Raw genomic sequence first — 22052 nt, forward strand, 5'->3', positions numbered from 1 at the left:
AAGTTGAAGCTAAATAGAGAATGTGACTCATACATCCCCTGTTCAATATTTTAAGTGTAATTCTGTACAACAGTTGAGTTATTGGCTACTCCTCAGTCCTCTTCTGCAGTAAATATTATTTGTAAATGTTGTGCTATTTTTTAGCTGAGCCATTTTTTAACTACTTTTGTATTCTTGGTAAAAAAAATCAAATTTCTTCTAAACACATTATGATGAGGATATTGTAACAGACATCATAAAGGGAGGTTTTAATCTTTATCTTATTCACACAGTTTGGCTTACTTCACAATACTTGAACATTAAAATGCTTCCCACCATTTTAGGGCTTTTTGGTCAAGAAACCATTCACACCTCCTTGTGATTCATGGCTGTAGTTTGACTTTTCCAATGAGTAAGTACTGTAAGGCACAAATTGCTGGCAGGAAACCCTTTAGTTTGTTCATGATAAAACAGAAACAAAATAGAAAAGCTGTAGCAGAGAAAGTGATTTCTTTGCAAAACAAACTTCCCCATTAAGACCCCCATATAACCCTTTTTCTCAACTACAGAGCAAGGTATTTGAAGCAAAGTGATGACTAAACAAAAGGAGAGTATTCAGTAAGCATAAAATAAAAGCAAAGAGGAAATTTTAAAAGATCTTTTTACTTATACCGAAAGTCTTCAAGGTCATTTAACTCTGAAAAAGAGACATTTTTATTTCTGAATTCTTTAGTGAAACAATTGCAGTACTTTTTTTACTAACTGTACACAATACTTTCTGTTTCATGCACATTTGTTTTTTAAAGTCTCAGTCATACAACTGTATCTTCTCAGATACCACTGGACTTACTGAACCAATTTCTGTTCATTACTTTGGTAAATCAAGAGGGGTTTCTTTAAAGCATCAGTCACTGCAAGACCCCCTTTGTGAAGTTACTTCACTAACCTCCTCATCTGTCCTAGGAGAGCAATAATAGCACCACACTATTTTGCACAAGGCTACAACAGGCAGAGTATCTCCTCACACTAATGATGTCTTCAACTGCTCTGAAGAATTATTCATTAATTTTTCTTCCTTCTTCCTCCACTGCAAACAAATAATTAACTGCTCTACAAATACAGGGAGAGGGAAGAGATTCAAAGAACTTCACTGGAATGGAAACAGTTAATTCTGTGATGGAGGAGGATATCATTTACATGAAAGGATATCAGATCCTTCAAACAAAATGTAGCAATCTATGCTTGTAGCAGAACTAGACAGGAGACAACTGATGTTTCTAGGATGCAATGACTCCTTTAAGCTTGTTTCCCTTCAGATCAAATGACAGAGGGCACTGCAGTGAGCCAATTTGCAAACAATAGCTGAAATGATAACTTGTACAGAATTGTTTGGCACAGACATCTACAGTTAAATGCAGGATTTCCTTTTAAATTCCAAAGGGACTTCCACATCCCTGTCTTTCTTTACTACAGCTAAACATGACGAACAAACAAGGTGTTCCTAACTCCGGAAAGAGGAAGAGAAGAGAGGGGAAAAAACCCCCAAGCTGCCAGTAAAGACAGAAAGAAAGCTTGATCATGCCCACGTGGACTGAAAATAACCTTCAAGGGTCAACTGCTAAGTTAAAAAGGAGGCCCCTATTCCCACATAGGAAAGAAATCATTGTTTATTCTCATGAAATAATTTAATAATAAAACTTTCAGAACCCTCCTTCTGAAAAAACAGAATGCTGTGCAAAGAAAGTCGTTGCTATTGTGTCTTATTTTAATGAAGACATATCAGACAAATACAACAACAAAATCAGGAAGACGGTAGCTTAAAACCCACAGAGTTTCTTAATTTGTATTATTAGTTTATATCCCTGTGCTATATGACAAAGCCAAAAGAAGAATGGTACATATTTCCAGTCTTTCTTCTCTTCCTCCACTAGGTGTCTTCTAATTCTTCACTTTTTCAGGGTAAACTCAGACTATGCACAGTAAGAATGTCTTTGCTTACAACTCATTCTCAGAATTTTATCTTAATGTACAGAATTAATTAAACAGAAATGCAAAGGGAAGACCTGTATGAATGTAACTATTTGAGCAATAACAGAATTTGAAGTTCCACAAGTATGGGAACAATCACAGCTTCCATGTTCACATGGTATGTCCCTTTCATAAGAGAGACAAAGTGGCTTTCATTCTTTATAATCAGTTTTCCTGAAAAACTGGCTAAGTAGTGCAGGTGTATAAAGGAATTAATCCATCAGCCATTTCTGCTGGTCCAAAGATGAGTTGCTATGCTTGCTAAAGATCCGCAGATGGCAGCATTGATGCAGTCATTAGTCCTCACCACAGCCGAGGTCAAAACCATTTCACCCAACCGTTTCTTATTTGAGGCTAAACCCCATTTTTCAGAGTCAGAAATCTTAGCACCAGGCAGTACAAGCACTGGGCCAGGAACTGTCAGGCAGTTAAAGAGAAGTGAGATCCAGGATCACTACTACATGACACTGTGTCAATCACTCATTCAATAACTGTGACAGGTTAGGCCCCATTACCTTGGAAATAAACTACATCATCCAGTCAGTAATGAATGCTGTGAACCACGGGCTGCTGGTACAGTTCTTATGGTTACCTCCATATGCTGCCAAATTTGAAAGAAGAAGGAATACAGAGATGTCCAACATCCTGCCGCCTTTACTGCCCTTTCTTCTCTCGCTGTTCCTTGTTCAAAACAAGCTTTGCACTCCCTCTCATTTCTGCTATTTGGGTAAATGATATGAATTTGGTGGCCTCAATCATCAGACAGCACATGGCTCAGTTACAAGCAAATGAAGGCAATGTCCCAGATGTTCTAAGGCTAAAATAAAAAAGCATTGACAGGCAGTATGATTTGGAGGCAAAGGATGAAAGAGAATGGATGAAAGAGGCAAAGGCAGAGAATACAGAACACACAAGTCCCAGTTCAGTTTCACTGCTCCAAACTATCTTAAAACCACTTTTACCAACACAATCTCTACATAAGGAAAACAGCTGCTTAAATTATTGAACTTCAGATTTATGCCCTGACTTACTCTCCTAGGCCTCTTGTCATGATAAACCTCAGGATTTTCAGCCCCTTCCCTTTAATGTGCACGTGTGTATGTGTGTGTGTAAAACCAGATATAATTTTTGTAGCTGAACAGTTGGTTGGGAAATAGAGTCCTCTGACTGGACCTAGCTCCATACTTGAAAAGACAGTGACTCTGAAATCACATGCTTGCAGCCAGCTCTGCTGTCCACCATAGCCAGCTCAAAGCACAAGCTGGCCTTGTCCGGATGCTCTGGTGCACTGAGCACTCACACTCAGCAGCTCTTTCATTTCCATCCAAGGACAATGCTGAGCCTACACAGCAAGCAAACTGGCCCAGCAGAGCTCCTAACCAACCAGATTCACTGCTGTGCAGCAGGCACCGGGCTGCTTTGTCCCAGTCTGGATTATGTCAGCCCCTTTATCATCCTGATGCTCCTCTCGTGTCACCTCAACTCCACCACAGCCCACCAAGCTTCACAACCCCAACACACTGCTGCTTGTTCATCTCTGCCAAGGACAGGTGGTGCAGGCAGAACAGCATTAGAAGACTGTCACTTCTGCAAAGCAAGCTACCTGCCAGGGCTGGGCAACACATTGTAAAGCACCCTTGATTTTAAGTGCTTATTCCAATTCACACAGCCCACTCTCACTTCAGGTACTTTTGATGAAACCCTTCACTGGTCTGCTAAAGCCTATGTAGCAATTTTTAATGGTTTAATTTCTGATAACATCTACTTTGGCTAGTTACTGACAGAGCTTGTCCAAACTCCTGAACTCTGGAGGAGTCAGAACAACTCTCCCTACTCCTGCACTTGACTTCATCAAAGGAATCTAGTACATTCAGCTCCAAATAAAGACATTTCTTTTGAAACACTAACTCTATTCCTGGGAGGCATATCAAGTTTCAGAACAATACTGCTTATGCACCTGAGACCTTTAAGAGCAGTTTAATAGTAAAAACATCACATACCACATACTTAGTAAGGAAAGAGTATTTGAAAACAAAAACTCTCCTAGACACTTCCAAACTCAAAATAACTAGTTCCTGACAATGCAGGTTAAAAAAAAGAAAATAAACAAGTGAGCATTCATGTAGGTTTAAAAAACTATGAAATACCTGTCATGAGAATGATGCACTTTTTGAATTAGTAAAGCTGCTTCCCAAAAAACAGAACACAGGAATTTGTCAAAGGCAACATAGGGTCATCAACGAGCATGGAGCTTTGTTGGTATTTGCCATGAGCTAATATTAGACTATGGACATTAAGATTGCTGGTGTGTAAAAGACCACTGTCTCCAGTCCACTACCCCACTGTCACAGACATCTCAGAGATTCAGATTTTCATTAATTTTTGAAGTATTTCAAAGTATTTCAAAGGCTGACTGACAGTGATAAACAGATGAACTACAGGCCAGATGTACATTTTTAGGCTATTTAGTGACACAGGGTGTGTCCTGGCTGTATGAGAGGTGGTGCAGGGGGGTGAGGGAAGGGAGGAGGGGTAGGAAAAAAACCCAGATGAACCCAGGAGAAGAAACATGGAATGTTGATTTTTTTTTTTTCTTTTAGAGAAAAACCAAGATCTCCTTCCTCAAACCATACCATGCACTAACAAAACAGGGAAGAGAAAGCAAACTATGACAGTAAATTAAGACATGTCAGGTACAGCTAACCAGGCTGCAGTTCTCTTAAGCTGCTCCCTTTTCCATTCCTTCAGCTCTGCTGCAACTGCATTTACACCTCCTCAAACAGATGAGTGGGAGAGGAGGAACAGCTATGCCATGACGCAGCCTCTGAGCAACACAAGCAAAACTGGAAACAACTGCAATAACTATGCATTCAGTGCCAACTTTCAACCAGTAGTTTATTCTTCAGTATTCACTATGGTGAACAGAGGATGGGAATAAAAAATGAAGCCAGTTTTCATCAAGGTTGAGAACAGTAACCCAAAAGTGCATGTGAACTCACCCACAACAGCAAGCCGGTAAGTTAACAAATTGACATGGGAGAGTTGCTTCCTGCACCACTGGTGCAGTGAACCATGCAAGAAGCGTCAGTTCTTTCTTTTCAATAGATCCCAACAGTGGAAAGTTTGAAAGGAGAAAAAGAACATGAGCTCAAGCCAACTCCTTACCAAACTGAGGCAGAGGGTAATCCTTCTGTCCCACTGTGTGCAGAACTTCTCTGTATCAGCTGGACAAAGCTTACATTACACAGTAAGTGAACAGGAAAAACAGACTTTTCCTGTACCATGATTAAACCACTGAAAGACCCAGCAGTGCATTAATTCTGCAAAATTAATGAAGGCAATCTATTCAGTCCTGCACTTCGAGGTTGTTGCAAGTGATCAAACTCATTTCTTCTGAGGCTTACTGCCAGTTAGTGAAGACACCAGAACAGACCACATGCACTCTGCCTTATCCCCAGACAGGAAGTACATTGGCTTAGCTTTTAACTAATTAAAACCAGCTTTAGCACAACATAATGCAATGGCAATTACCTTGTCTACTGCTCAAACTTCAGAATAGCAAAAGAAGACCCCAGATGGAATTGAGAATTTAATCAGCAGAAGCTGGAGGAGAGGAAGTACTCACCCATCTGTGGGAAACCAATGCAAGGCACTCATTTCTAGCTGATAAAACAGCAAATGAAATAAAAATAGAGCCAGGTGCTTCCTACAGCAGAAACCAAAGTAACAGGGGAATGTGGCACTGCAGAGCAGCCCACTGCCTCTCACAAACCACAGGCAGTGCAACTTTTGACTTGGGTGTTCACCTCCAAATGCTTATCACCCTGCCGCTGCAGCCAGCTGAGCACCTAGACAAGGACTATGCAACTGCTGGTACTGCAAACACCTCTTTTCAGCCTCCTGCTGCCAAACAGAGCTACTGCTCCACTCCTGGGGGAAGGCCTGCCAGCCTACAAGCAGTAGAGAGGTTTGGCTGCCTCTTCTCCACCAGCAAGGCTGTGAAAAGCCTGAGTGAAAGCAGAACACACACTGACATGCTGCAGCAAACCACATGGATGGCTAACCTGCCAGCAAACTCAACTGGGCTGCTGTCAGCCACCTCTGTAAACTGTGGGATTTGATTCCAGCTGCCCTCGCAAGGCATGACTTCCTTTGCAGGGTCAGAACATCAGCCACCCTCCAGAAAAAATTACACAGCTACAAGAGGTCACACTTTCCACCCTCCCCCAAGCAGACAACAAACCAAGAGACAACTCACAGTATACAGGTTCTCTGATCCCAAACGTAACATCTTCCTGCTTTCCATTAAACCCAGAATCACTTGTGTACTTTCTCTTTTGCTAAGGGAGGCACTAGCTGTCCACTTGCCCGTTTTGGCATAAACATAAACTGCATAAACATAAATGCATAAACTGTATTCACAGTGCAGATCAGCTTGGAAGGTACCTCCACATGGAAGGTACCTCCACACTTCTGTATTTTTTCCCAAAATAAAGTACTCTTGCCTAGGAGAGTTCAAAAGAACAGTTCTCTTCCAGAAGATATACATATGACACTGAATTTCACTGAACTGTTGAAAACAGTGTTTTGTTCTGCTGAAGCATGCTCTGGAGTTGCTTTACTAATGATAAAGCCACTGAAGAGTTTTCAGCACTGGTTAGTCCTTTTAAGATACTCCTTAGTCATAAAATATTAAGCACTTTAAAATAGATTTCTATTTCTCTAGGGTGATCTGGGTAGGACTTGCAGCTCACTGCGTTTAAAAGGCCTTTGGAATGATCATAAAAAAACAAGTTGCATATTAGTTCACCTGAACAGAAAAAAACCCTAAATATTTAAAGGTAATCTACACACCAAAAATCATATCCTGGTCCCTCCCTCTAACTACTTTAACCATCACACCTACATGCAGACACCTACATGCTAACACAAACCCATTCAGCTGAGATAAATTACATTACTCCAGTAGAGAGGGGCTTCTTTTCCTTGAAGTTATCTTGAGCACTAAGTGAGGATCTACATTAGATCTACTAAGTGACCTATCTACATTAGTTTTATAGTCAGTGAAGAAAGATGTTCCCACAAACAAACCTGATTCTGGCTATTTCTGAACTGCAGGACTTTGTTGCTTCTGGCACCAAGTGAACATCCTGGCAAATTCTTGACAACATGTCAGGTGGAGACCAAAACATTATTGCTCCCCTACTCAACACAGAGCTCTCTGCTACCACCTCCCAAAGACTGCCAGCCAGAGACCTCAAGCAGGAAGCACTCTACAGAGAATACAGAATGAGCTCCTTCTCCGAATTGCCTTTCTAAAGGGTGGATCTTTTCGCAAGTTGAGAAAGAGAAAACATAGGAAGTTAGTTTTATTTTTCTATAATTATTTGTGAATACTCCCATCCCACCTAAGGTATCTGTTGCAGTGACACAGCTGAGAGATTTTACTCCATTTTAACACAGGCTATAACCTCTCTTCATACAGCATTTTTCAGCAAAGCTCTTGAATAAGCATGTTATTAATTTAGACAGCAAATAACATATAGAAATATTGCTGCTGAGTTAATAAAATGTTGTAAGGACAGGCATAAACAAAGCTGTGAAGCTGTATATTCAAGTGAATCAAACTTCTCATTTCAAATGCAGTGACTTTCTGTCACTTTCAGACTGACTACTATCCAAGGCAATATAAATAAAATGGGGATTTCCACAAAAAATCCACTAGACTGTAGTCTACTAAAAATACATTTACACTGTGCTTATTAGAAACTTTTGCATAACCAAGATGTGTATTCTTGCAGATACCTTTCTATGGAAACTTTAACGTAAAATATATTTTCACTATACCACAAACATTTAAAAGTTGAAAATATAACTAGTACAACAGCCCAGTCTGACCACACTGGAAATAATACAAAAGTTTGACTGATGAAAGGTAATAGAATACTAGTTCACAGACACCACACCTATGTGAAATAGTAACTTTTAAGTATGACCAATAAAAGAGCTCAAAACCAGTGAGATTACGTCATTGTTTCCTGCCTGAGAAGAGCAGCTATTTTAGCTAAGTGAAGCTGAGCAAAGAAGAGGAAGTCTAAACATTCTTCAGATTTGAGGCCATGAAAAAAGCATCTCTGAAGAAATTTTGTAGAGCACAAAAGGTGAGTAACAATCCCTTATGTTATGCTAACAAAGTAACTTGTATGTTCATACATGTTGCTAATAGATTTTGTTCAGAAGCAGAACATGGGCATTAATTCTAGAACTAATGAAAAGATATTTAATTTTTAATGGACTTTCAAAATATCAGCAGCATTCTATAAATAACATTTAAAGAAAAATAACTGCATTTGTAATAGCATAGTACCATAAACACTGTTGTTTAGAATTTTAACTAAAATTTTAAAAGTATGCAATAAATTAAAACATTGGTAAGTATATTTATCACTAAAAGAAAAATGTTTGTTTTCATGAAACAAAAACCAGGAGATCATGTTACTTGGTATCTCTGTGCTTCACTGAAAGCCAAGTTCTCCTCAGGGAAATGCAAGCAAATATAAGGGACAGACAAAGTAAAAAGGGGGATTGGGAAGAGAGATACACACATGGCCCTTTAAATGGAACCACTGTGACCTAATTCGCATTAAGAATCTGGAGGAAAAGATTTAATTGTGATTTTGCTGTGAACGTCTTGCTCTCATACAGGGCACGTGGCTGGCCTTCACAATTCACATTAGACATTCAGAATGTCAGTCATCATTAAAAAAATTAAAAGATTGATAAAACATACAGACAAACAACAGAGGAATCATTCAGAATTAACACAGACAAGTCTTCCAGCAACCAGTGACTCCAAGGGCTCTTCAGCAAGTGCTTTAATCAATATCAGTAAATAAATGTTCCCATTATGAAAAATGGCAACTAGGGCAAAACTACCCACCCAGAGGCACCCAAAGATCTGCTTGGGCTGACCTGGGAGATATCAACCTGAACTCCAAGCAGACAAGTACCAACGAAAAAGCAAAATATCTCAAATTGTGTATAAATGCGGACAGGTAACACCTGCTTTTTAAAAACCTCAATATTTCTTCTGTAAATAAATGTTACATTTTAGGTTCTTAAAAATTAACTGGCATGCATTTAAACTCACAAAGTTGGGAAACAGTCTCCAACAACCAAGCAAAAAAAAACCAAAAACCAAAACCCAACAAACGCCTTCTGTTACAGCAGGTCAGTTCTTTGATATATCTCAAAACCGTCACAAACTTGAAATAACCAGCAAACAAGGCATGAAAAGAAGATCACACCAGATTCAGCTTCCTCTCTTCCCATCAACATCAGGCTACTGGTTATTTTGAAAACATGACCTGACCAGAAATAATTACAGTCACTGCAAGTCCGAAGGAGACAAGAACAAAATCAAAACTAAAACCATGATGTTTCTTAATATTCAAGTGAATTATTCTACCTGTCTTACACATTACTACTCAATTCACCTGCCAAATCACTCAGGGTATTGGTAGTTCTGAACTGTCAAACACAATCACTAGCAAAAAAGAAAAAATAACAGAACAAAAGAGAAAAAAAGCCCACTTACAATGTGCAAGGGCAGGGGGGAGGTGTATATTAAGCAACATTTGGACAATTTTGTGCAACAGTACTGTAAGTGGAACAGTGTGCCAGATAATATTTTAACTATGCTGCTAGCACATGCACAACACTTTTTAGCATATGCCATCTAACTTCCAACAAGGTTTGCTAGCATTCTTTAATTATTTTATTTTTCATATTTTTAGAGTTCTTCATGCAATGAGGAATTTGAGAGGCATCTATACAGACGCCCTCCAAACCTCTTTTTTGTATTACATACATGGCTTTTCCCATACAAAACATAAATTCTGTTGCATGTTCTAATGTCCTCATCTGAGCACAAAACACACCTTTTTTGTTTTGTACAGCCAAAAAAAAAAGACCTTGAAGTTAAGGGTTAAATATTTCTATGCATAACTTTAATGTATCTGTAAACTGGAGAACTGTAAGAAAATTAGAAGCCCAAACTTTATATTTCAAGGCAGAAACTAACCTATATAAAGATTTAACAGGTCATATTTAAGTTAGTTACTCCATGGCACTCTTCTCAAAAGCAACTGGTATTTGCCAGTGTCAAACCAGGATGCCAGATTAATAAACACTGGTTAAATCCCCTATGCATTCCTGTAGCACTGAGAAAGTACTTGGTAACATTACAGAGAAATCATTAACCAGATGGGCAGTAGCAATAAACCTGGTTTTTAATGCATTCTTCACATCTGGAGATAAAACACACAGGAACTATGCACCCTTCTGCTCTTGAGAGCCATTCTGGTGCCTAACAGATACTGTAGAACTTCCTTGGCTGTTTGTCACAAGTGGGAAGATCAGACAAAAAACTAACTTGTTCCTCCTCCTCTTCACAAAGCTGCCACAAGACTGGGTAAAAGGCCAGAGAAGAAGAACCCTCCCACATAAAATCATGAAACTGTGACCACACCAAAAGCCAGGAAAGTGCTGGGGGCGAGGGTTAAACAAAGCACTCATGCGAACACCAGGTAAGGTCTGCCATCCTTATGGGCTCCAGAGAAAACCAGGGATCCTCTCCTTCAGCTCTCATCACCTCAGCCTGCACAGTGGCATTTCAGATGTCCAATTCCTATGACCAGGAAGCTGGATGAAGGAACATAACTGTGCTCTGGGGTAGCTGGCTACCAGACAGCAACCTTTTCCTCCAAACTAATACTGTTCCCATATGACCAGTGCTGCTTCCCTCCTTTTTACTTTTTTTAAACAGGAAGTCTATTAATCTATTAATTTTATTTGTCTGTTGGGTGGGGGATTCTCATGTCCTAGGATTAAATACTGTATTAGAAGCCATACAGATACTCAAAGAGTTTTTTTTAAGTGTCTTTAATAAGCAAGCACCTCTTCTTTTGGGAGTTAAGTAGGTCTTACACAGATAAAAGGCAAAGTCAATACTCTTTGCATATCCAAATGTAACTACATGCCATGCTGACTTGTTTCTATTAATAACTAGTTTTAGTCAAAATTTTTTTTTAACAGAGACAGCTTGAAGAAATATTTTCTTTAGAAAGTAGTTGTCGTAGCTCAAATACAACTATTTCAATCTAATTATCAGCTACTGATGCACACCTGAAATGCCAATCTTGACTTTTTGATTCCTTATATTAAAAGGCCCTGTAAGTAATTAAAGTATTTTATTAAAACATGCTTATAAATACTATTTTCACAAGTCTGACAATACATATGTTTCCCTCAGAGCATGATAATGTATTTACAGTCAGAAAAAGCAATAAAACTAGCACATTTCAGAGCTAAACAATAGTTTCCTCACTAAACACCATCCTAAAACTATCTTCCTATTTGTTTTAAAGACAGATTTTATCTGACTGAGAATAACTTCCCATATTTTATCTAATTTTAGGGGATTTATGGAGTGCAATAACTACTCTTAAGTTTAATTAAACTATGACACCAGAAAATTCCCACCCAGAAGAATACAGGATTGCATCACTGGTCTTCTACAGCTTTGTGTTCACAGTGGGATTGTTGGTGAATGCCACTGCACTATGGGTGTTCAGCTGCACTACCAAGAAGAGAACAACTATAACTGTATATATGATGAATGTCGCATTACTTGACCTGTTTTTTATATTTTCCTTGCCTTTTCGGATAATCTACCACGGGACAGAAACGTGGACTTTTGGAGATACATTCTGCCGGATCCTCGGCGCTTTCACTGTGTTTTATCCAGCCATTGCTCTGTGGCTGCTCGCTTTTATCAGCGTAGACAGATTTATGGCTATTGTCCAGCCGAAACATGTCAAAGAACTAAAAAATACAAAAAAAGCTGTGCTGGCTTGCACTGGAATCTGGATAATGACCCTCTCAACAACATCCCCATTGGTGTTTTTAAGGTCTGATCCAGATCAAGCCTCAAATTTCACCACCTGCATGAAAATGCTAGATATCATCCATTTGAAGGAAGTAAATACACTGAATTTTTGTCGCTTGATTTTTTTCTTTTTGATCCCCTTGCTTATCATGATGGGGTGTTACCTAGTCATTATTTATAATTTTATTCACGGCAAGACTTCCAAACTGAAGCCTAAGGCCAAGGAGAGATCCATAAGAATTATAGTTACTCTCATTGCCCAGGTACTCATCTGCTTTGTACCCTTCCACATTTGCTTTGCCTTCCTGATGTTGCAAGATGAAAATACAAGTTACAATCCCTGGGCAGCCTTTACCACCTTTCTCATGAATCTTAGTACATGCTTGGATGTTATACTGTACTACATTGTTTCCAAACAATTCCAGGCAAGAGTCATCAGTGTAATCCTTTATCGCAATTACCTTCGAAGCGTGCGCAGGAAAAGTTTTCGAACTGGAAGTGTAAGATCACTCAATAATATGAACAGTGAAATGATATAAAAAGAGAAAAAACATCAGGGGACTTTTACAATGTAAACAAGGGATTCTTTTTCCAAATTCTAGCACTTGGCTGCACAGAAGGATGTTCTATAACCAAAGGTAACATATGTATTTGTTGCATTGTAAATATGACAGAAGCAGAATAATAATTACACTTCTTTCTATTTGCTCAACATCGTTTGTTGTTGCACCTGAAATGAACTAAAACCTAGCATCAGTGTTAAACTTTCCAATGCTTTTATCACCTCAAATGACTGTGAATATTGTGAGATATGAAAGTGACTATTAATATAATAATATTAATAAACAACACTGAAGAATTATGATGCAATGCATATATGAATTTTTATATCTGCATAATCAAATGCTCCTGAAATACTGTATATCTCACATTTGATGACCATCAAAGGGTAAAATGGTCAAACTGTTCATTACCTACCTGTGGGTATGATGTGCTCATTTATGACACCTTACTTTTGCACAAAGTATCTTTTTACATATAGGAAAATATTAATTTCTCCAGACACATTAGTAGCCTATGTCCTGGCAACAAACTCTAGGTAACAAACACGAGTAACTGCAGTAGCTACTCAGCTACTCTTTTGAATACTCACACACTACAAAAAATGTATTTTTATAATATCAAACACGTGCTTTTTGTCCCTTATAAATCAGTCTTTAGATACTTTCAACAGATGCTCTGGAAAAGCAGAAATAAAAAAAAGGTCTAATATGGTGTTTAATATTAACAATCTTACTCCAAGAGCTTTTATTATTACTTCAGAGTGTGAAATACATGGAAACTCAAGTCTGTGTGATCTCACCTGCCAGAAGCTTAACCATAAAGGGTTGCAAGCTCTGTGGTTCTATTGTAATATGCAGATCTTTTATTAAGTGCAGAAATCTCAAACATAGGCTATACAAAACTGAACCACTGAACACCTTAAAGCTGTAAGAACTTCAGCTGCAAGCACGAAATGGAGTAACAAGTTCTGGCACTCAATTTTTGAAAAACATACAAAAAAACAATGCGAAATGCATATGAATTTAGAAGTGAACATAAAGCACATGACTTACAGCTCTGTTGCCTTTCTAATTTAAGACAGAAATCAGCACAACCTAATTCCAGTTTTTACAAATTGAATGGATCCAAACAATTTAGACTGAACAAGTACAGCAATAATTCATGTGCTGCAAGCCATGTTGCAATCATGTTAACAGAGGAAATGAGACTAACGTATTGGAAACTAACCATCGGATGGATAAATTATAAATTAAACACAAGTCATAGCTAAGAAATAAATGTTTGAAATTACAATAGTTGTGCCAAGAACCTTTACACTTCAGTTCAAAAGAGGATTAAATTAATTTGAAGTGTTACATGAAGAAAGGTTTTTTAAAATAAAATCTTCAGAAAACAACCTCTTGATAATATATCTAAAATAACCAATTCATTAGAAGCTACTTACAAACCAGAAGGCAAGCTGTTGATGGTGATGCCAAATATGTACTGAGTGATTTCTACAAGGAGAAGATCAAACAAAGCTGAGAGCATCCAAGCGCCCAGTAAAAAAGACTGGAAAGAAAAAGCTTAATTTGAATCAATTCAGCAGTTTCAAAATAAGGTTTTAATATACCTCTAAATATAAGAAAAAATAAGAAAACCTCTATACTAGTTCAATTAAGATAAATTCAATCTTTAACACAATGTAATTCCAGGTCTACTTTTCTGGATAATGAAGAATCAAGAGTAAGATTGTTGCCAAAATTAAATTCAATGGGTCTGATATCTTACAACTGATACAACTGCAAATAGAAATTAGAATAATCCACCAACTGCAAGGTATTATCAATATAAATTTAAATTTATTAAAACCAAATTATCTTTAAAACCCTCTAACATATATTTCTATACAACATACTAGAAATAAAACTGCAGTATTCATCAAAGAGTACATGATTGAACTATATAAAAAAGTTTCTATTAAAAACCCTCAAAACTAGAACTTACTGAAAATTTTCTGCTGCCATATCTTCTTTCAAATATTCGGAAGTTGTAAATGAGCAGACTGCTGCAGAATGTGTCTTTCAAATCAAGACATATTGTTCTTCCACATACAAGTCTCCAAATCTGGAAGGTTAATATCATCATGTTAAGCCACTCCTCCTTCACGAAAATTCTTTACAGAATTTGTGCTCAGAGAGAATTCAATACTGGAGGCAGGTAAGAGAATTGCAGCACAGTTAAGGAGGCAAGTATAGAGAGTAGAATGTTATGAAGAGTCTCTTTAAAATATTTTCAAAGCAGATGTCTAACTGTTAAAATAAATAAACAATTGAAATTAACTCTTTAAAATATTTTCAAAGCAGATGTCTAACTGTTAAAATAAATAAACAATTGAAATTAACTCAAAATACACTTTGAGTTTCCTAGTTTACACTTAGAAATAAAAATGTAAATCACAACCCTAGTGAATTTAGACTTATAAAAAAAAAAATTTGAAGCAACCTCTAGATACAAACTAGTACAGTGTAACTGTTCTAAGAAGGTCTAATCAGATCAGCTTGCTGAGGGCCCTGTCAAGCTGAGTCTTGAACATCTCTAAGGATGGAAACTGTTCCTCTGTTCCATCAGTCTTACAGTAAAAACCTTTATCTTTAAATGGAATTTCTTGTATTTCAATTCTTGCCCATTGCGTCTTGTCCTTTCACTGGGCCTGGCTCTGCCTTTTTTGCTCCCTCCCATTAGGTATTTACATGGACTGATAAGATCTACCCTAAACCTTCTCTACCCCAGGTTAAATAATCCCAGCTCTCTCAGTCTCTCCTCATACACCAAATGCTCCAGCCCCTGACCAGCCTGGTGGCCCTCCACTGGATTCTCTGAAACATGCCAAAGTCAATTTTGTACTCAGGAGCCCAGCACAAGGGACAATACTTCAGACTGCTCTCACTGAGAGTAGAGATGATCACCATCCAGGCCTCCTTGTCAGGCTCTTCCTACCTAATGCAGCCCAGGATGCTGTTTGGCTTCTGAGCCACAATGCTGCATCACTGCTTCATGTTCAATTTAAGCCTCCACCAGGACCCTCAGGGCTTTTCCTGTGATTTCCAGCTGCTCAGCCCACAGCCTGTACTGGTGCATGGTGTTACTCCTCTCTGATGCAGGAGTTTGCATTTGCCTTTGCTGAACCAAGGTTCCTACTGACCCTTTTCTCTCTCTAAATGGCTGCAGAACTAACAGGTGTAACAACTACAAATCCAAGTTTTACATCACCCACAGAACTGTTGAGAGAACGCTATGTCCTACTGTCCAAGTTATGAAGACACTAAACAGTATTGGCCCCAATCCACTTCACTTACCATTCTCACTACCCCATGTCAACATGCCCATTTTTAAATCCTAGCCTGAGCACCACCCCTCCTGAAGCCAAGACTGGCAGGGCTATGACCTTGCAGCTGAGTTATTTCATGACACGCACTGACTGAGCAGCTCTCACAGACTATGAGCCTTACTGCTCTTTGCTTCAGCCAGCTTAAAATATACATAGATATGATGTAATGAAGATCTTTTACACACAGCATCTTCACTGCTCTTGAGGGCCCTCTGTATGGAGACAAGGACCTTTTAGTTTTAGACAGCACATATTTTGCCTTCCAAATCAAATGTATTCTTCAACTGTTCACTTTAATTCGTGTGCTCTCTACCAGCTTTAAGAAGTGCAAAAATTCAACATCCAAAATGTCTGTTCATTCCTTGAAAAAATTCCTTTCCATTAAACACATCCTTGAAGGTTAATTTATTCTAAACAAATTTTGTTTTAAGAATTCTCATTTGAATATTAGCACCAGAGAGGAGTTAAACATTCTGCTCTCTCTGATCTCAGAGGTACTCAGTGATATAGTACATAGCTTGCTCCAAAGGCTGTGGAACGATCTCATGAAATAAAAAAATCTAAACTCACAAATTCCCCAAAGCACGACAATAAAAGTATCATAGTTTTTAGATACTTGCAGGTGTTTATGGTTAAGACACAGTAGAGATGTTTTCTTTGAATAAAATGCAGCTACTACTGTCTTTCAGCAGATCAAACATATGGAAAGAGAGGATTCCTCTGAAGACAAATCTCAAAACAAACAAAAAAACAAACCTCATACCCACATAATTTCCATTTAAAACTTGAACGGTTTCTCAGACTTTTTCATTCCCCTCCTCAAACACTTGGCTGTAACACTTTTAAAAGGCAGACATCATTTATATATTTTCACTGCACAGCATCAGCAAGACACTTGGAAAATATGAGTAGTGCTCTTGCAGAGTTATAATTTATTATTACAATAAAGCTCTTGTTCTTGACAAGAAAGATTACAGAGAGTACAACAGCACAGAGCATCACTAGCTAGGTCTAATAATCTTTTAAAGCATACAGGCTACAGCTGGCATCCTCAAAGACAATAATTTGACTACATACCTTTTGTTTGATGCAATTGTAAAATCTGTGGGGTAAGATAAACACAGAGGCATTTGCTGACCTTTCTCTATTGAGCAGTAGTTTCCACTTCCAAAAATTAAAAACATCCCAAAACAAATATCCACAGAACTAATCTAATCGCTTTTAACTGTATTATTTCAACATTTAGAGCTGATACTATAGGATCCTTGATTAAATTTAAAATAAAATGTTACAAGATACAATTCCTAAAATATAGAGTATCTTAGTTTGAAACAGGAATGAGTATGAAATTAACCAATTCAGCCAGTTACTGAAGAGCATGACAAACTCCTCCATCATCTGGAATTTTCAATTTAGAAGCAGCAGTTCTATTCAACATGCAAAGTTTAGTTTTCCACAACTAACTACAACAGTTAGCTAGAGAATGAAAATTATGGCCTCTGTTGTTAAAATAAATAATTTATAATCAGCATGCCTAATCAAAGTAGCTTTCTTCAGCCTCAAAAATTAGGCACAATAAGATACTGATATTCATATCAAAATACTTATATTATTAAATGGGTTATGTCACACTTCATTCACAGCAAGTTTACAAATGTCAGTACCTGAAAGGAAAAACAACACAAACCAAATAATTTCCCAGACAAGAAAAAAAAATTAAAAGCTATATTGTTTCAGATCAGTTTTTCTCATTTTTCCAAAAAGTAGCATACTGGGGTGACATAAAAATGGTGAGAACAAGTTGGTCCATAGCAGCAAACAAAGGGAAAGAACCAGAGGACAAACAGACTGTGGGGGAAAACTGCATAGAAAACTACAGTCTGCAATCTCTTTTCACACAATGTGAACAGACTCTTACCTGAAAATCCTCTTTTACAGCTTGCAGGTTATACGCAAAGAACTTCTGATAATGTTGGAAGAGCAGAGTCAATAGAATCGAGATGGCACTTGGGACAAGTAACAAACTCTTTGACAAAGGTGCTTTATCTTAAAGACAAAACAAATAAACAATCAAACAATTTTAAGAGACAAGTCTTTCACATTCAAAAAGTGACTGGAAGACATAATAGCAGTGACACCACCTTGACTTTTTAGCTCAACAAATTCCCAAGTTCTCAAAAACTTGAGAATAGATAGGAAGAACACACTAATCAAAGGAAATGTTTAGAGATATTAATGACATTAATATTAAATATTAATCAGACATTTTGTTTTCAATATTATCTTATGAAATTGGCTACAATTAAACCAAAGTTCTTTGCACCTGCTGAGGTCGTGTCTTCCTATACTGCCCTCCTAAGGCTCAATCACATTTCAGGAAATAATCACTTTTTTCTAGCAAAATATACATGCACATCTAGTTGAATATTTCTGTTTCCTTTTCACTAGGGATTAAGATTAGCTTTTTCTTAGAGGCTATGAAGCAGGAACCACCTGAATAAATGGACTTTCTCACCACTGCACTTAGATCCACCATTCAAGGAAACATATCTAAGTCAATTAACGTGATACTCATCTTCCTTCTATTCAATCATTACAATTATTCATAAAGAAATTACTAGAATCAGGATGTTTGTGAAATCAGAACTTCTTTCCCTCTAGGGGCATCATTTTCAGAAAGGACACTCAGAAGACAGCAGGCAAAGAACAGCGAAATCTGCAATACACATTTCACATTTACTAAAATTTGCCAGTAGTATATCCAGCAGGAGCATAGCCAGCAATTCACCCTAACCTGTTGGTGCAGTTGATGCAAAAAACCACAAATTCTTGCCCAACAACTCAAGCCAACACAGAGACTCTGAAATATTATTTATTCTATGACTTTTCTCCTTTTCACAAATGCAACCTGAATCACATTTACTTCCTCTCCAAACATCTCAGCTATGGCACAGAATCCATTCGTTTTCAGACAACTGTTTTTGCAGGGTACTACAAAAATCTATAGTTCTGTTGTCATTCTTCTTAATATAATAAAAGGAGCAATGAGATTACTTTAAAAGTACTAACGCGGACTAAAGAACAGGAACACAGCAGGGAAAAAACTTCATGAAACAGTATAATACAATAAACATTTAATACCTGTCCAGATTAAAGTGAATACCATGAATGATTTTTTTCAACATCTGCTGCACACTAGAACAGTGAACTTATAGAAAAAGCAGATGGCAATAGGCACCAAAGAGAAGATTTAAATTACGGCACAATCCCACTGCCATCAAAAATATGGCTCTTGCTACATAGATCAAGCACTGCCATCATCCAAGTATTAAATGATGACATCAAGAATGACTTTGATGGGCACTGTTAGCTGTCCACCACCTTGAAGTCTGCAGTCTTCTGATGTTCACCATGGGAAGAAAACATCTCTATGTGTATCATAATGAAAACTTGTACTTACAACTATTAATTCAGTCCACACCCATACCTTTTGAGTTCATTATTTAAACATGCAGCTTCCATTTAAGCAAGTATGGCCTTGAAGAATCATCCTTTTATAGAAATTAGGCAGTGATTTGGATTGACACAGGTGGATGTCTATGTCTATGTACTATGTCTATGTACTATGCTAAATATAAGCTCTACTTTTATGATTGTATGAGACACCTGGGCAGAAAGTCTGGCTGATTCTTTTTATTAATGCAAGAAAACTGTCCATATTTCAATCCAGTAGCTTTCTTTGGGTATTTTTTTTCCTCTCCAAAAATAAAGTTTATATTCTTTAGACATACTTTTTTTTTTAATTATTCATGCCTCTAATTCAGTTGGGCTTTTCAAAACCATCTGAAGCCATCAAAGTGCTGTACAACACTAGGGAGAAAAAAGAAGCTGGAGTTTCCTGAAAGCTTCTATGCAGACAATGCACATAGATATTCATTTGAAACCTCAAGCAATACTCCCTGTATTAACTTAGTTAAATTAACATTTCTGAATGTGAAAAGGTCTATTTTATAATCAGGATACATATTTTTGATACTTAGAAGTACAGCCTAATTCAGACTAATTTTAACAGTCACAACAGTAAACATTTCTGAGCCAAAGTTGGATAAAAATTGTTGTTTTACTATCAAATGCATTTATGTTATTTCATGAATTTTAAGAATTTTTCACAAGAACTAATTAATCCTATAAAACATTGTACATAAGGATCACATTACCACAGACACACATGAGAACAAAATCTCGATATCCCACCATGACTATATTTTTCTATACAGGCTTAATATGTAGCTTTTACTGCAATTTTTTTATTATTAGGTAATTTTTACATTACAAGTAATATACACTGAAATACTTCATCTTACCAATTTAATTCCTAATTTGAATGCTTTCAAAAATAACCAACCAACAGAGCCTTATCTGTTTTCTCCAAAAGTGTGAACACACATTTTTATTAAAAGCCTCCTTTTAGCTTTCAGCTTAGACACTTTAAACCCTGATGCAGGGAAAAAATACTTATTATTAGACATGCCATCAAGTGAAAAACCACAGAAGTACCTAACCCATGAATCTGACTGTCACCCACAGGGAACATCACGTTAGTGATGGAAATTTTTACTCTCCAGTTTCTTATAATGTCATCATGGTTGAGAAGTTTATTCTTGTCTGGTGAACTTGAAAAATATAATAATGCATCCTCTGAAATTCTTTTTCCAATGTTTCACTGCACAGTGTAGCAGTTTGCTCAACAGCATATAGATCTTTCTCAAGGACTGCTGTGAGGTCACAGGGAAGAAGCAACCTTCCCACAACTGTGGAATGCCTCAACCATGTCAGACCAAAAACGACAAACAATGCCAGATTTTGCACAATCAGGCATTCTAACATCCAAGTCAAATTCCTAATTTACAACGCAAAGGTAAAATTTAGAAAGCAGAATTTTAATCCAATGAATGTGCAACCATGTGTGAGATGGAAATAGTTACCACAAACCTACTGGGGCACCAGTCTGCTGGCAGCACCGATGCAAATGTTCACCAGAAGGAGAAAACACTGTCTTTATACCACATAGAGAAAGAATAATGAAAGGATAAACACTCATTTTGACCTTGAAAGTTAAAATATATCAAATACTGTCTTCAAAGATCTTGGAATAAATTTGCGATCCCAAAGTGCTCCTTAAGTGGCATTTCTTCCAAACAACAGGCAGTTATAGCACTGGTGCTGCACCACATCTACTGAGCTTCCACCTAAGTACACATACAAATTTTGTTAATAACCACCAGAATATGCCCACGCTATGATGAAGAGCAAGGAATTAAGTTCCACTACAGATCTTTGTTTCCTCCTGGTACAATGGAGAAGTTCTCCCCCAAAATTGCCCTCATAATCTCATGGGCAAGTGTCCCAAACTTCATGCTACCAACTGTGCAATGCCAAGCTGATCCTAAAATGTGACATAAATGAGAAAACCACTTCTAAGCCTCCATATTCCACCCCTGCACTTATTACAAAGCCCACAGATCCTCTTCTTCCACAACCTACTACTCTGCTGGTTGCCAGTGCATCTTTTACAGTACAGAGAGTGAAGGATACAAGTGTCCATCTGTCACAAACAGAAGGGGAGGTTTATGGCACAACTGCCCAAGTTGCAGCTTCAGATATCACCACTGCACTAAATGCCAAGAATGAGAAGATACAGCAACAGATACAGTTTTTGAAATTATTTCCTGTCCCTGCCTGTTCACTGCTCACAGATGAAGGGACACCAGATGGGCACAGCAAAACAAGCAGCCAGACCAAGCTACTGTTGCAGAAGAACTCTTGCAGGAACAACTTCACCCTCTCCAGGCTCAAGACTCAGGTGTTGACTTGGGAGAGGACCTCATTGCCAGTTGATGTGAAGTGATGGGCCAGCTGATGAGCAGTGGCTGCAGAAATTCAAATTAGCTCAGGTCAATTTCTGTGGGGATCCCTACTGAGCTTACACCACAGCTGCAGACAAAACATGCTGTGTAACAACTTTTTTTTTCCACTGTCACCCACAACTTTCCCAAACCCAGCTGCTATCAGGCAGGCACGTCACCTTCACACAGACCATTAACTGCCGGGGGCTACTATAATGGCACAAAATGCCCACAAACCAGTTTTTAAATGCTTATA

The 22052-nt window shown here is 37.8% G+C and overlaps 2 protein-coding genes across 3 annotated transcripts in view; one reads left to right on the forward strand and one right to left on the reverse strand.

The window, feature by feature from the left end:
* UBAC2 (UBA domain containing 2) overlaps positions 1-22052 on the reverse strand; it is an 87328-nt gene that overhangs the window by 60589 nt on the left and 4687 nt on the right. Inside the window, exons 1-4 of one of the 2 annotated variants that reach the window (XM_053934815.1) lie at positions 20448-20582; positions 17809-17936; positions 14507-14626; positions 13965-14071 (exon numbers count right to left, since the gene is read on the reverse strand). In XM_053934815.1, coding sequence (XP_053790790.1) covers positions 13965-14071; positions 14507-14626; positions 17809-17936; positions 20448-20484 — 392 coding nt within the window. In that variant the 5' untranslated portion in view covers positions 20485-20582. Of the gene's footprint in view, positions 1-13964; positions 14072-14506; positions 14627-17808; positions 17937-20447; positions 20583-22052 lie in introns of those variants that run through there. The other variant, XM_053934816.1, reaches the window with a different exon arrangement.
* On the forward strand, positions 11530-12746 carry GPR18 (G protein-coupled receptor 18). The gene has a single exon (XM_053934817.1). It carries the CDS (start codon positions 11530-11532, stop codon positions 12493-12495), a length of 966 nt encoding a protein of 321 aa, XP_053790792.1. The 3' UTR covers positions 12496-12746.

This window comes from Vidua chalybeata, chromosome 2 (assembly GCF_026979565.1).
Source record: "Vidua chalybeata isolate OUT-0048 chromosome 2, bVidCha1 merged haplotype, whole genome shotgun sequence".
Lineage (NCBI taxonomy): Eukaryota > Metazoa > Chordata > Aves > Passeriformes > Viduidae > Vidua > Vidua chalybeata.

Excerpts from the sequence above, each read along its gene's own strand:
- GPR18 (XM_053934817.1), top strand. The coding sequence starts at position 11,530 with ATGACACCAGAAAATTCCCACCCAGAAGAATACAGGATTGCATCACTG.